Source organism: Spermophilus citellus (assembly GCF_964194105.1).
Source record: "Spermophilus citellus genome assembly, chromosome: 10".
NCBI lineage: Eukaryota > Metazoa > Chordata > Mammalia > Rodentia > Sciuridae > Spermophilus > Spermophilus citellus.
In genome coordinates this window covers 88892166-88908661 of record NC_138197.1, presented here as the reverse complement: position 1 = coordinate 88908661, position 16496 = coordinate 88892166, and the positions used below count along the sequence as shown (strand labels likewise).

The 16496-nt window shown below is 39.5% G+C and overlaps 1 protein-coding gene and 1 long non-coding RNA gene across 5 annotated transcripts in view; one reads left to right on the top strand and one right to left on the bottom strand.

Annotated features, from left to right (window-relative positions):
• Positions 1-792, bottom strand: part of CPSF6 (cleavage and polyadenylation specific factor 6) — a 33129-nt gene extending 32337 nt beyond the window's left edge. For all 4 annotated transcript variants that reach the window (XM_081310639.1, XM_081310640.1, XM_081310641.1 and 1 more), the window contains exon 1: positions 635-792. In XM_081310639.1, the coding sequence (XP_081166765.1) occupies positions 635-694 (60 nt within the window). In that variant the 5' untranslated portion in view covers positions 695-792. The remainder of the gene's footprint in view (positions 1-634) is intronic.
• LOC308658893 overlaps positions 1-16496 on the top strand; it is a 558609-nt gene that overhangs the window by 149322 nt on the left and 392791 nt on the right. The window lies entirely within an intron of this gene.

The window sequence follows — 16496 nt, the reverse complement described above, 5'->3', positions numbered from 1 at the left end:
TCAGACGACTTGTTGCAGAAGTGCCCACCCCTAAAGCCGCCTTCACACAGGGAGAGGTGAGGAGGAGGAAGGCGCCACGCCGAAACCTGTCGCAAACGCGAGCAGCAGCCCCGGGGACTGGGCGCGCGGGATACAAAGGGCTGTGAACGCGGCCTTCCATGAGGCGACCGTGCGCGGACAGGCAGACAAAATGGAGCGACGGGAGAAATCGGAGCCCGGGCGGCAGAGCTGGGCTAGAGGTGGCAGCGGGCTCGCGCCCCGCCGGGGTTTCTTCACAAGCCGCGGCGGGGGAGGGGGCGCGGCGGCCCGTTCTCCCCGCCCCGCACACGCGGCCTAGCGCGGCGGGAAGCGCTCGCCGGCCGCCACCAACAATGGGGAGTGAGGCGGCGGCGAGGGAGGGGCCGGCGGCGGCTGCACCGCGGCCCGCATCCGCGCTCCAGGCCCCGCAGCCCGCGAAACGACGCGGTAGAACGGAGGGTGAGGGGCGCCGTGCCGGGGTCGAGCGGCGCGGCCCAGAAGCGGCAAGGGCGCACGGTCTGCAGCCGCACCGGCTCGCGGTCCGCGGCGGGCCCCAGCCGGCGTCCAGGCCGCAGTGCCGCCCGCGGCGGCGGCGGGGACCCAGGGCCTCACGTACCTGGTTGAATTCTTCGCCCACATCCGCGTAAATGTCTATGTGGTCCACACCGTCCGCCATCTTCCCCTCGGCCTCGGCCGCCGCCGCTGCCGCCGCCTCCTGCAGGTCCGCCCGCCGCGGCAGCAGCAGCGGATCTAGCGGCGGGGGCGGGGCGCTCTGCGTCACTTCCGAGGACCGAGGGACGGGGGCGGGGGCGGGAGCCCGGGCAGCCGGGGCTCTGCAGCCCTGCCGCTCCGAGGCTGATGGGGAGGGCTGCGCCTCCGAGCTCAGAACCCGTTTCTTTTGTGTCTGGTCTAAGCCCGTGGGCGGAGCAGCGGGGGGACAATTTCCTTGTCCTACTAGCGCATCCAGCTTACCAGTGGGTCCCGTTTGTTTCTAGAGATTGTCCACGTTGCCTCTGGCACGTAAACATTTACAAAAATATTTTCGTTTTCACATTTTCTTACATTTCTCACAACCAATGGTTCTAGAGATGAGGGTTATATGTCCCCGGTTAAATAGAAGGAGCAATCCCCGGCATTCTGTGAGAGCCTCGAGACCAAGAACAATGCCTTATTCCTGCATCTTCAGAACAGCAGTTTTATTTGCATCATAAGCGCTAGATACCCGTTGGTGGTTATTTTGAGTTATTTGCATACTTTTTATGTTTCCTTCTCTTACCGTCTGTCATAGTCATCAGCTTCTTCCATCTCTTCTCCCCCACTCCCACCTCCAGTTACCTTCATTTTTTTCCTCCTTAGATCTGCAGTAGGTCTTCTCTGGCATAGTTCAGATGCTTCTAACTTCGTTTTAGAGCCTACACAAAGTAGAGGTTATCTTGAGGCCAAGGGCTTTTTTTCTTAGACTCATGGAATATCCAAGTCAAAGGAGAACCTTTAGGTCCAAACTTCCCGTTTTATGGATGCGAGGACTGAGGCCTAAGGGAACCTAACTGATTTGACCAGGGTCACAGAAGAAATAAAGAGTTTGTTGTTGTTTTGCTTTGTTTTGTTTTGTTTGTGGTGCTGGGGATTGAACGTAGGGCCTCGTACATGCAAGGCCAGCACTCTACCAACTTAGCTATATCCCCATCCCTTTAAAAAAGAAAAAAAATTATATATATATATATATTCCATCTACTATATATAGTAGATGGATACAATACCTTTTATTTATTCATTTATTTTATGTGGTACTTAGGATCAAACCCAGAGTCTCACACCTGCTAGGCAAGCACTCTACCACAGAGTCATGATCCCAGCCCTGGGTAAGAGCTTTTTGCCACCAATATTTTATTCAAAGATCTCTCTCCAGTTTGAACCTCCACCTACCATCCCAAACATTTTTTCTTTATTATTCAATCGTTTAAAACCCCACACATGGGGGTGGAGGGTAGCTCTAGTGCTAAATGCCAGGGAGGTTGAGACAAGAGAATTGCAAATTGAAGGCCAGCCTCAGCAATTTAGTGAGGCCCAAAGCAACTTAGTGAGATCCTGTCTCAAAATAAAAAAATAAAAAGGGCTGGGAATTTGACTCAATGGTAAAATGCCCCTGGGTTCAATTCCTGGTACCAAATCAGCACCCCACACATTTGAGTGTTTCCTCAGAGACAGACTGATCAGAAATTCTACAATAAGCCAAGCAACATCTGTATTTGGTATAGTGGGAAAAGCTTGGTTGCTGTCATGGAAACCAATCTGGTAATCAGAGTACAAATTTCTAATCAGACATTTAACCAGCTAGATGACCTCAAGCAAATTGAAGCCAGATTTAAAGTTAGGTAGTCAGTGTAGTTAGGTAAATCGGGTCTAATATCGAGTAAGATCTAAAATGGAGGCCATGCTGACAATGATTCCTGGGAAACGCAGGACAACTCATGGAATGTTAATGAAGTCCCGAAAAGGCCCTAGGCCAAAGTCCACCCCAAAGAAATGTTTTTTTGTTTTGTTTGTTTTTTTAAAGAGAGAGTGAGAGAGGGGGGAGAGAGAGAGAATTTTTAATATTTATTTTTTTTTTTAGTTCTCCGCGGACACAACACCTTTGTTGGTATGCGGTGCTGAGGATGGAACCCTGGCAGCACGCATGCCAGGCGAGCGCGCTACCGCTTGAGCCACATCCCCAGCCCCCCAAAGAAATGTTAATGGAACCCAGGAAACAGCCCCCAACAGATTTGGAGATAGCCCATCCCAAGAAGTGATAATGAAGTCCTGCCTGCCCAGATTACTTGTTTGGCCCACCTGTGTCCCACCCCTTGGGCCTTCCAACATACATTCCATCACCAAAACTATAAAAAGGGGAGACAACCGCACTTCCATGGATTCCACCTCTTGGGTCCCCTTCTTCCTTGGGAGAAGTCTTTTCTGCTGTCCTTTAATAAACTTCTAATTTCTACTCTGACCTTGCCTCGGCGTGCTCTCTGGTGTTATTCTTCAACATTGGGGAAGCAAGGACTCGTCACCGGCCAACAGCGGTAACAAAATTACTTTTATCTTCTATCTCAGAATCTTTAATATTGGATAATGTCTACCTCATTGAAGTCTAAGGTTGATGGTAGATTAAATGAGATACTATGCAAAGTATCCCTCTTCTGCTTCTTGGAAATACTAATTTGCTTTCCTCCATGGGGCATTAGAGAAGAAAAGAGTCACTGAACGACAGCAATTTTTTAGATTGGTATGTTGTAGGCAGAATAATGGCCCACCATAGATGTTCATGTCCTGATCCCTGGAACCTGTGTACATGTTACCTTACAAGGCAAAAGAGACTTTACAGATATGATTAAGTTAAGGATTCTGAGACAGAGAGATTATCCTTGATTGCCTGGTGACAACAAAGTGATCACAGGAGTCCTTTATTAGTGAAAGAGGAAAACAATAGAATAAGAGGAAATGTGGCAATAGAAGCAGTTTATGTTCCTTCAGTACACAAAAATCATTCCAAGTTTCTGGCTTCCATTGTTGCTTATGAAAGGTCAGCTGACAGTGGGTCTACTGTTTCTTGGAAGGCAGTTAGTCCTTTTTTTCTGGATGCTTTTAAGATTTTTTTTCTCTTAGACTTCGGTTTTCTACTCTTTCACTATTGTGTTTGAAAGTTAATTGTGTTTTTTATGATGCTTTGGATTCACCAAAGATTTTGAATATAAGGATTGACATAATTCAAGAGTTCTGGAAAAATCTTGGCCATCTTTTCTAATTTTATCCTCTTAAAATAAAGGAATCAGGGGCTGGGGTTGTGACTTACTGGTAAAACATTCACATGTGTGAGGCCCTAGGTTCCATCCTCAGCACCACACAAAAATAAATAAGTGAAATAAAGGTATTGTGTCCAACTACAACTTAAAAATAAATATTAAAAAAATAATAAAGGAATCACTTTAGTTTCTAGAAGAAAAACCTGTAATGTTAATTTAATGTTAACTAGAATTAGAGGTTATGGAACCACTGAAGAAATTTACCTTTCATGTCATGGAACAAAAGAGTATGAGAGTAACTGTATTCTAGAAAACAAACACATACATAATATGTATATGATGCTGTGTAAAACAAAAAAGAAAAAAAATTCTCAGTTATTACCTCTTCAAATATTGTTTCTGCCCTCCCTTTCTATAAATCTAATTAAATATTGTTTTCTTTTTCCTATTTCTCTAATCCTTTTTTTTTCTTTTTTTGTGGGGATGGGGAGGACAGAGCCTGGATATGTTGCCCTTGTTGGTCAAATGCTTCTCCCACTCAGCCTCCTGAGTACCAGGACCATAAACACTAGTTATTATGATTGGCTATCTTCTAACCTGCCCCATTCCTATGTCTCCCTATGCTTCTTTTTGGTAGCCTGTTTTTTGATATGTTTGCTAGATTACTGGTTCTCTCTTCTGTGATGTTAATATTTTACCTATTGAGATATTACTTTTGAAATTATTTTTTGTAATTTTAGGTTCTAGAATTTCTGTTTGTTTTTTTTTTTTTAATTGTGGCTCAGTGATAGAGCGCTTGCCTAGCATGTGTGAGGCACTGAGTTCGAGCCTCAGTACCGTAAAATAAAATAATAAACAAATAAAATAAAGGAATTGTGTCCATCTATGACTAAAAATGTTTTTTTTTAAAAAAAAAACAATATTAAGGTTTATTTCTATAGTATCTAATTCATTGGCAACTTTGTCAGCCTTGGCTTTTATCTTGACTTATTTTGGTTTGCCTTTACTTCCAAGCACTAGCCTAAAAACATGGTTTACCAGGGTCACCACTGTTGGAAGGATTTAGACCCCATCCATATTTTGTCAAAAATGCAGCTAGCTGTCTCAAGCTATCTTTTGGTGTTTGATAATGCCCTAAGGCAGAATTACTCTTAATGTGTTGTGTCCTATTCTCCTTTGCTTCTTGGCCAGGTGATTCATTCACTCATTGTCCTTTTAGCTTTTTGATAATTTTTAACATGTGACTACAGGGTACCTCCTTAGTTGGCAATTTTCAAAAGAATGAAATATTAATGTAAATTACAAAGGAAAATGTGTAATAACAACAACAACAAAAAAAAAAAAAACCTCTAGCTCTTACTGAGTGCCTTCTACAAACTAGCCTCTTTGTTGGACATTTTATGGTTACTATTGAACATAGGTGAAAGGTTGGAGAGTTGGGATCTTATCCCGACTCAACAACTGACTATCCAAGTAACATTTGACAAGTCTTTTATCTCAATTTCTTCATAAGGTCCCTCAACTCTGAAGTTCTCTCAGTCAAATCTACACAGAACTGAAAGTTAAATATTCCTTAAGGAGGGCTATGGCTGTGGCTCAGTGGTAGAGACTTGTCTAGCATGTGTGAGGCACCAGATTTGATCCTCAGTACCACATAAATAAATGAAACAAAGGTATTGTATTCAGCTATAACAAAAATAATTTTTAAAAATTTCCTTAAGAAAAATTAGGACAATGGTAAGTTAAATATTGCAGAGGAACTGCCTTTTAGCTCACCTGTATTAGTTTCTTATTGCTGCTATAACAAATTACTACAAATTTAGTGACTTAAAACAACACACTTATTATCTTTTAGTTCTAGAGATCATAAGTCCAAAATAGGTCTTACCAGGCCTATCAAAGTGTCAGCAAGGCTGCATTCCTTCTGTATGCTCTAGGAGAGAATTATTATCTTCTCTTTAATAGCTTCCTACTCTCCCTAGCTGTGGCCCCATTCCTGTAATTGCATTACTCTAGCAATATAAACAATATAAAATCAAAATATTTTAAAAGACTAGAAAAGAAGCTGGAAAGGAGATAATAATGTTAAAGTTCTCTGCAGTCTGTTGTTTCTCTGTACAAAAGAGCTTTCCTTTTTTTTATGCACATGATTTTGCAACAATGGAAACCTCAGTTTCAGGGTTCAAACAGCTGCCAAGAAAATGGGCACTGTCTTAGGTCAATGACAAAAATCTATGGAGAAAGCAACTGATTAGTTCCATTTTTTGTAGGAGTCTACTCCGGGCCAATCAAAATTTTCTGGGGGCAGAGTCAGAGTAAAAATATAGCTGGAAGTGTGGCTCCATGGTGTAGCTCCATGGTAGAATACTTTCCTAGCATGTTCAAGGTCTTAGCTTGATCCCCAGCACTGGTAAACAAAACCAATGAAATGAAAAACATGGTAGACAAATCCTATCTTGTGAATTAGGAAATACTGAATTCTCAATGAAAGACGGTTACTTTGAGCTAAGCAGACACTCCAAAGGATGTCTAACACATTCCACCCAGTGGATAACAACATATAAACTAAGGAATGATGGTTACTGAAGTCAAATGTAAATCCATAAACATTTAACACTTACTCTCATTCTAGCTACTTCAAAAGAGCTAATGCCATCATTTCTTTCTCCCCCCGCCTCTTTTCTCTATCTCTCCCTCCCTCCCCCACCCTCATGTGTGTGTGTGTGTGTGTGTGTGTGTGTGTGTGTGTGTGTGTTTGGGGGGGGTATTTGTTTGTTTGTTTGTTTTGGTACTGGGTATTGAATCCAGGCATGCTTTATCATCAAGCCACACACCCCGCCCTTTTTATTTTTATTTTTATTTTGAGACAGGTTTTATTAAGTTACAGAAGCTGACCTGGAATTTGGGATCCTCCTGCTTCAACCTCTTAAGTGCAGGGATTACTAGTATACAGGCAAAGGCTATAATCTCTGTAGGAACATGATTTAGATTCCAATAACTATGGGCCATAGTTTAGCTTTATTAGTATAACTAATGTTACTCATGTAACATTTTAAAATGTGCAAGCATAATCTATGTAAACTTAGGTATTATTTTATTAGGGCATTTTATGTTAACTTTTTTATACCATGAACTCAATCCAATATAAAATTTTAAAGAATAAATTAAATAAGATTTTAAAATGTTTAACCAATCATAATTTCTTCATATTATCATTATTAGATATAAACCCACATTTCAAATAGTCTCCTTGAAATTTTTGAAGTTTTGGGGGCCAACTCTTGTCATATCTGATTACATCATCATTTTAATTTCATTATATAGTCGACAAAAATTCATTTGTAGAAGTATCAGAAATATAGGCTCTGTCATCTTCTCATCTTTTGTACTTTTATTATAAGTATTAGCTATAAAACATGGTTTCTTAGGAATATTTTAAAGACACTTGTGCATTTTTTGATGGTTAACTTATTTAAAACTAGAAAACATAATTCATAAGGCTGTGTATCTGGGCTCACATAAACTGTCATGTGTCATAGTACACTGCAGGTGAAGTGTTTTCTGTACCTATAGGAAGGTATTACCTTTGAATACTCTGAATTGTGGAACTTCCTCCATTTTCCCTCAGAATTGCCTACATACCAGATGAGGAATTTCTAGGTAGCTAAAGAATTTAATGATTCAAAACCTTCCATTTTCATGGATATCTTCCACAATTTGTTTTAGACCACTGTTTCTGTTCCATTTCCCCCTCTATCACGCCCCCACAACCTCCACGAAGGTGGGGTTGGAGTGACAGCAGGCATCTTTCTGGATCTAAGTGGAATTTGAATGAAGGATACATTTAGTTTGGGTTTAGTGGAAGATATTTATGTGTAAATTATTTTTAGGTATCTTAGTATAGAAATGGTTTCCAGAAATATTTTTGCTTCTACTATGCTAACTCTGACAACTTCTGTGATACAGAGATCCAAGGCCAGAAGTCATCTTGTGATCTGAATGTGTTCAACTGTGCTACGTACCAGAAGGGTGTGCACAGTGGAACAGAAACAGTTTAAAATGTTTGGAGCCAGGTACTGCTCTGTAGAACGTTAGTTTAGTTGTGAAACATGCAAAATTTTAAGTGGAAGATTTGGTTCTCATTCATGCCTAATCAAAATGGAAGTCTCTACTGGAAGGAATACACTAATAATTGGGCATATAAAATTACCAAGTCACTATACATTTTCTTCCTTCTTATGAGAAAATCACATGAAACTGAAATTCCTGTTTCTTTTCTTCTTCTGAATAACTATATACAGATATGCATCACTTAACAATGGAATATGTCCTCAGAGATGCATTGTAAAGTGATTTTTGACATTATGCAAAAATGACAGTGTACTTCTACAAATGTAGATGTTATAGCTAGGCTCTATTGTGCAGCCTATCATCCCTAGGCTACAAACTTATAGTGCATGTTACTGCACTGACTACTATTGGAAATCGTAACACAATGGTATTTGTGTATCTAAGCATAGAAAGATACACAAAAATGGTAGGCAATAGAAATTTTTCAGCTCCATTACAGTCCTATAAGAACATTATTGCATGTGATCTGTTGTTGACCAAACCATTGTTATGCAGCACATTGCTGTACTTTTATGCTTTGTTACTCATATTTTAAGATTCTTTTTCTTAAAGAAAGCCTCCAAAATATAACCTCACTAAACCTAGATTCATCTTTGTCTCATACCTTGGCGATATGAAACCATGTGACAGGGGAACTGATTCATGTGTTAAGTATTAGTGAAGCTTAATTTTTCAATTATTAAAATAAAAAATATAAAAGTATACAATCAAATACCTTTATATCCCAATGAATAGATTTGCTTATTCCACTTTAGGAATAATTGGTTAAACCAACTATGGTTAATTTAGACTTATTCCAAACCCAGAAAAGTGGTACATCATCATACCTGCTATTGACTTTCCTTGAATCAGTCAGTCCCACATTTTAAACACTGCACTTCCTATTGCCAGACTCTGTTAGGTTAAACCATATGAAATTGCAGTTTTTATAAGTAAAAAATGTCTATCATTGGTAAATACAGAGATTCACCTTAAAACACCATTTAAGATGCATTCAGCTGCACATAAATGAAACAAGACTCAAATTAACATAAACAATAAAGAAATTTGTTGTGAGGCTATCGGGAACTCACAAAATTGACAAAACATCTTGAGAACCTGACGATTAGAAAATAAGTAGAAACTAAAGGAGACAAAATGGACTCAAGAGCATGTCACAGAGATCAGCTGCTTAGGGAGCCACCTCTAGCATCATTGCCACTGGGCATTTGAGGTCACCCTACTGTACACTACCACTGGTGGTCACTCAGTGCTAGACTGTTGCATGTTTGAGCCCTGAAGCCATCCCGTGCAAACTGAGTTTGTTCATTCCCTCAAGATTCAGTCAAGGTTGGAACATAAAGTCTGCTTCACATGTTCATGTACACACTCCTAGTGTGATCAGATAATGGTCAAATTAAGTAAATAAATAAATTAAATAATGAGTAAAATATATTCAAATTTATTAGTGTTTTGGTGCAGTGTGATTATGGGTACTTAATTTTTAAATTCATTTACACATTTCTGTATTTTCAATATTATTATAAGATTTATTGAGCTAATAATCCAGGAAAAACTTAAACTTTAGTTTTAAAAATAGAAAAACAGGGACTTGGGATTTTATTATGCATATTAAAGCCATACATTTGGACCCAAGATGGAGCTTGGCATTTAGAAACCCGCAACTATAGCGAGTCACATACCTGATTTAAAAAGTAAAAACATCTAAGGACTACCCTGTAGCTTACCATGAAACACTTTTTAACATTTGTATGAAAATGTGTTTGAAAAATACAAAATGTGTTTGAAGCAGACTTCACCATGATCTTAAAGTGTTTTGTTGATTACAAATGGTTTTAATTTGTATTTGGTAAAATGTGTTTTTGTCTTTAATGATTTATTTCTGGAAATCACTAAAGGTAAAATTGAAATGTAAAGTCCAAGTGAAGGGCTGGACATCAGCAAAATACAGTAATATAAGTAGAAGTGGAAGTACTTTTCAACATCAACAACCACTTTTTATAAGCTAATGGACTCAAAATTAGTAATCATACTGTATATTTTTCTTTCAACATATATAGCAACTAAGTAAATATATAAGCAATGACAATTTATTCATTCCATTATTCAACAAACTTTTTTTTTTTGGTAATGGGGATTGAACTTAGGGGCACTCAACCGCTGAGCCACATCCCCAGCCCTATTTTATATTTTATTTAGAGACAGGGTCTCACTGAGTTGCTTAGTGCCTCGCTTTTTGCTGAAGCTGGCTTTGAACCGGCAATTCTCCTGTCTCAGCCTCCTGAGCCCCTGAGATTAGAGGTGTGCAACACTGTGCCCCACCCCCCTCAACAAATTTTTAATGCAGCTACTCTGTAGGGGCCACTGTAGAAGGCAGTGCTGAGGAATACAAATGTAAATACGGCTTCATCATGATGTAGTGGGAAGTGGTGTGGTAAGGTGCAATGTGATATATCTTGGTTTGACACTCAAATTTGTCAGTTCCTTTCTGTGCCATTTTGAGGTTTTATAGTTTGTGGTGGTTGTTTGTTTGTTTTGCTTTCGTCTTTTTCTAAGGGCTTTGGCTCTGTTGCTCAGACTGTGCTTAAAACTCCTGAGCTCAAGTAATTCAGCCTCCCTGCTCCCTGGTAGCTGGGATTACAGGCATGCTTGACTGACTGTGCCATTTGGGGCAAAAGTTACTTACATTAGTGGAACCAGTTGGGAAGAAATATAAGAATATTGTTTTAGTCATCTTTTTCACTGCTGTGACTAGATCTGACCACAACGATTTTAGGGGAAGAAACGTTTATTTGAGGGCTCATGGTTTCAGAGGTCTCAATTCATAGACAATCTTTCAGGTCTCCAGGTGAGGCAGTACAACATGGCAGAAGAATGTAACAGAGGGAAGCATCTCACTTGATGATAAGAAAGCAGAGAGAGGGAGAGAGACTCCACTCTCCAGATACAAAATATAAACATATCCTGTAGCCACATCCCGGATGAATGACTTCCTCCAGCCACACCCCACCTGCCTCTAGTTCCCACTCAGTTAATCCCATCAGAGATTCTTCACTGATTATGTTAAGGCTATAGCACAATCATTTCTCCTCCAAACCTTCTTGCATTGTTTCACACATGAGCTTTTGGGGGACACCACATCTAAAATGTAACAGATAATAAATAGGGGTAATAATACCTCAAGTGGAGTATTAGGTTGGGGATAAGAGGAATGGGAAAGAGCCAACAATTGTTGAGTACATAGTAATATGTACTGACCACTGATATAAATGCTTCACAAGCAATAACTCAAATTATAAACTATATGCATATGTGGGAGATGGGGTGGGGGCTGGTAATACTGCCAGGACTACAGAGATTACTTTGAAAATTCCTTGGAAGATATGTCAGCCAGAACCTGGCAGGCAGAAGATGACACATTCACTGCGGAAAATGGGGGGAATATTTAATGGAGTAACCATTTTTAAGGGTGTGGACAGGGTTGAAAGAAAAACTACTAGGGGATGGTGAAGCTCTGTAAGTCAAGGAACGGTGGGGAGCCAAAAGGGACAAAAGGAGCCATCAGTAGCTGAGATCCAAAGAAAGATCTGTAATAGCAGGAGAGGGTCAACTGATGGTTAATCCTGATATCACTGGTATCTTAGATCTCCTGATAGGGCCTCCCATGGCTTAAACACAACTGGAAGTTAGAGGAAAAGAGGAACCATTTACATAGTCCACCAAGGTCACCTTGGGACAAGAGAAGGGTACACAAAGAGGAAATAAATGAGAATATGTGGCACAGGAAATGTAGAAATGAGAAAATGTTACATCCCTGTGTGTTCATTTATGGGATCAGAGAGCTTTTAATTCACTATTTTGGAGTTTATAACCTTCAGAGAATGGATCATTCAAGACTAGGCTTTACTTTAGCATCTGCCCTGTTCTAAATTGTGGCTCAGAAGTAAAGAGATTAAAGTGTTTTGTTCAACTCTGGTAAAACCTTCAACATGACCTATTTAGTGATTAAATCATTCAATATCGAGCATTTATACCAGTTCTTTAAAAAATGTGTCCTCACTCACAGTCAATAAATCCCAATAGCTAGGTAAGCCATTACAGAACATGATTTCTGATGAACAAGCCATTGCATCCCCTAATCATTCATTTTCATAGACCCTAGCAAAATAAAGCTAATCTTGCTGCTTGTTCCTTTTTCTGTAGGATGTGTCTCTTCAAAGAAACTCTTTACCCCACTTACATGGAACCAGGAATGTAAATATCTAGGATGAAGTTACAAGTTATCTCCACACTTGGCTCTAACAATGTTATGATTGGCCTTAGAAACAAGCAGTCCTGAAGGAAAGAACTTAGGTGATAAAATAGTGATGATGATGATGATGATGATGATGATGATGATGATGATATTGATAATAAAAAACCTTTATAGCACACTTATAATATTATAAACTCCTTAAGGTCAGGGAACACATTTTATTCATCTTTATATTACCAGAGAATCTGGAAAAATGCGTTAGTATGAAGTATTTAGTGAAAGTTAGCTGAATTGAATTGTTAAAAATAATCAACAAATTTCAGGGCTAAAAAGGACCTGTGAATCCAATTCTCTTCTTTTCACAGAAAAGGAAATTGAATCCTAAACAGGTTGGTGGTAGAACAGTGCTAGTCCCATCATGTTACCCACAATATCATGGACCCTCTCCTAAGACTGAGACACCCCAGAAGGGACAGCTTCTCTTTGGTGTCAATTGTCAACTACCTGGCACTGATAGGGAGATGTCATTTAGTCTACAGACGGAATTACAATTGGGTTTGGGGTCTATGAGAGGTCTCTTAGTCAGCCATCTTGGATCTAGCTGATTTCCACTATTCTGCAAGCAGAAGATTCTCACCCTGGGAAACACCCTTTCAAAAGAGAGATAGGGGTTGAGCAAGAGTTCAGCCAGGCTGTAGAGTTTTGTTTTTTTTAAACTGGGTAACAAGCACACAGATCTTTGAATAAAAAATTAAAAGCAATTAGAACTAAGATGTGTGTATTTACTAGATAGCATAAAAAAATTGAAAGGAAAAATGCAATTTGTTAAAAAGACTGGGATCATTGAGTCTCAAACCTGTTGAATTTTCCTTTAAATATTTCTCAGATATTTTCTATTCTGCTATTATCCAGCCCCCCATCACCATGTATTACCAACAAAGATAATCGAATAAATGTGCTAATGGTGGAATAGATAAACATAGCCTGTGCTAAGGTTCTGTTCTGGAGTATGAAAGAACTGTTGAATAATTTCAGGCACTGTTAGAAAAATAATATACCTTGTCGAATGATACTGGCCAAACTATGTTGTGATATTGTATGTATGTATAAATATGGAACAATGAATATTACCATATGTACAACAATAATGCAGCAATATAAAATATGGAAAAAATAAATTACAGAACTAAAGAACAGAAAAATAATATAGCTAAATATATTATTCAAAATAGCAAGTACAGTGGCACAAGCTTGTAATCCCAGTAACTCAGGAGACTGAAGCAGGATGTTCGCAAGACCGTGCCTCAAAATAAAAAATAAAAAGGGCTGGGGATGTAGCTCGGTGGCAAAATATTCCTGAGTTAAGTCTCTAGCACACTACAAAAAAAAAAAGGTTAAGGTAAAACAAATCATTATGTATAGATAATTAGTGTTAACATGTTGGGTATTTTTTGAGTATTATCAATTAATATCTAGATAACTATAAATCCATTTATTTATACAATTAATATATTAATATTTAAGCAATTAGCATAATTGCCCTGGGTAAATCAAATTTATGATTGAGTAATGTTGAATACAATTGCTAAATATATATATATATATATATATACTTTTTTTTTTTGTACCCAGGAGCACTCAATCACTGAGCCACATCCCTAGCCCTTTTTTGTATTTTATTTAGAGACAGGGTCTCATTGAGTTGCTTAGTGCCTTGCTTTTTGCTGAGGCTGGCTTGAACTCATGATCCTCTCAGCCTCCCGAGCCACTGGGATTACAGGTGTACGCCACCACACCTGGCTATATTCTTCATAATATAGTTGGTCTTCTTCTTCTTTTTTAAAAAAAACCTTTTTTTTGTAGTTATAGATTAACAGCATGCCTTTATTTATTTGTTTATTTTTTTAAGGATTGGACCCAGTGCCTCACAGTGCTAGGCAAGCATTCTGCCACTGAGTTAGAGCCCCAGTTGGTCTTCTTAAGAGGGTTATGCAAACAAGACATTCATTTGTTTTATAAAGCTTGAACAGCTTCTTATACTTCTTACTTGTTATACTGCACAGTTATTCTTTGATTTTTTGATATTTCATGGGTCAAATGTGTGATGTATTAGATGCCAAGTCGTTGGTAGTTCATTCCGCTAATCACAACATCTTTTTTTCCCTGAATTTCTTCTTCTAGTTTATCACAGGACCCAGGCAGGTGGAGGGAGTACTATGGTGCCACAGCTGCAGAGAGGTCTGTTAGGTGAAGCTGTAAATCTCAAGAGATTTACAGCAGAGTTAGGTGCAAGACTGAGCCATAGGAGCTGGTGGAGGGAATCCTGGATCTTCAGACTGAATGATGAGGGACAGAGTCACTGAGCTGTACCAGGAAACAAAAGACAGATTTGCTGTGTCCCTAGCCTGGGCCTATGCACATACCTGTTTGGAAGTTGCTATTGCTGCTTTACTGTGCTTACCTTCATACCATACAAGAAGATGCATTCAAATGTTGGGAGCAGAGCTCTCATCAACTCACTTTTCCTCATCTCTCCAACTTTCCTGCTTCTTTGGGTTCAGAGGTATGACAGCTTCCCTATATTAACAAATAGGCTCTATATCAGTTTGCTATTACTGCTATATTACCACAAACCTTGTTGCTTGAAACAATACAAATTTATTGTCTGATATTTCTGGAGGTCAGAAGTCTGGAATGGGTGGCAATGGCCTGAAGTCAAGGTGTTAGTGGTTTTGTGTTCCCCTCAGGAGGCTGTAGGGAAGATCTGTTTTCATACCTTTTCCATAAAAGATCAGCCTCTAGACTTAAAAAAATGCCTGGAGGAATCTTTCGGTTGTGTGATTACTCATACAAATGCCTCCAAGACTGTACCACAGAAGTTTCTTTTGAAAACTAAGCTGCCCAAGTAGGGCACTTTCTACAAAGCCTACTTCATATGTGGCCATAGTAGAATGAGCAGGAAGAACTTCTGATAAGATAAATCCTGGGGCTCTGGAGAGGAAGGACAATGACTCAGGAGAGACTCTTGTTTCCTTCTCTCTAGGGAGCAGGGATAGGAACTCTGGGTAGAATAAGTTAGGAACTTAGGTTACTTCCAGGGCAAGAAGTCTTTGCAATTATTGTTTTGCAGGATTTGATGATTGCTATGAACCAGAGGCTGCTATGTGTTTCCCATCTTTTTTTTTCCCCAAATGTAAATTTAAAAAAGAGAACAGTGGCCAGGCATAATAGCATGTGCCTATAGTCCCAGCACTCAGGAGGCTGAAGAGTTTGAGACCAGCCTAAGCAGCATAGTAAGACCCTGTGTTTTTTTTTTTTTAAAGGCTTTGACTTTCCCATTTCTACCTTACAATTTATAGAATGAAGACTAAAGGTAGATAACTTATCTTTTAGAGTATAAGCTACTAGACCATGAGGAATCTTAGGTAGACATTGTAAAGAAGACTAAGAATTAACCAGAGAATGTGAACTTTGATCTGGGATGCAGAAATTGCATGGGACTTTGGTGTTCTATGACCCCAGAGGAGAAATACATGTGTGGGAAGAAAGGGACACATTGATAGTTGGGTGACTAGAAGAGCAGAACAAGCCAGAAACTATCAGTTGCCCCTCAATATCTCCTTTTCTTTTTTTTTTTTTAACTTTTTTGTAGTTGTAGATGGACAGAATGCCTTTATTTTATGTGTTTATTTTTATGTGGTGCTGAGGATCAAACCCATGCCTCACGCATGCTAGGAAAGTGCTCTACCACTGAGCTACAGCCCCAGCCCCTCCTCTTCTTTCTTAGTATTAAACATCTTTAGATTGTCACATGACTATCTAGAAAGATAATATATTCCCCAGCCTTGCTTGCAGCTAGATTATTCATATGATGAAGTCCTGAGCAGTGGGATCTGAGTGGAAGGGGTGTTTATGATTTCTGGGTTGTATTCTTAGAGTAGTACACCTCCTTCCTCTTTTCCTTCTTTCTGATCAAAATGTGATGTATTGGTATCAGGAGGCTGAGGCAGGAGCACTGCAAGTTTGAGGCCAGCCTGGATAAGTTAGGGAGACCCTGTCTCAAAATAAAATAAAATAGACTGGGGATATAGCTCAGTGGTAGAGTGCTTGCCTAGCAGATGGGATGTTGTGAGTTCAATCTCCCGTACCATAAAACAAACAAAACACTTTTCTTATGAAAAGTGTCGAATATACACAAAAGTATAAAGGTTAGTATAATAACCTCATGTGTGCCTGCCTTCAGCTTTACCTAATTTTAATTATATCTATACCATACACCACTCCCCCTCCCTCCACTGGAGTATTCT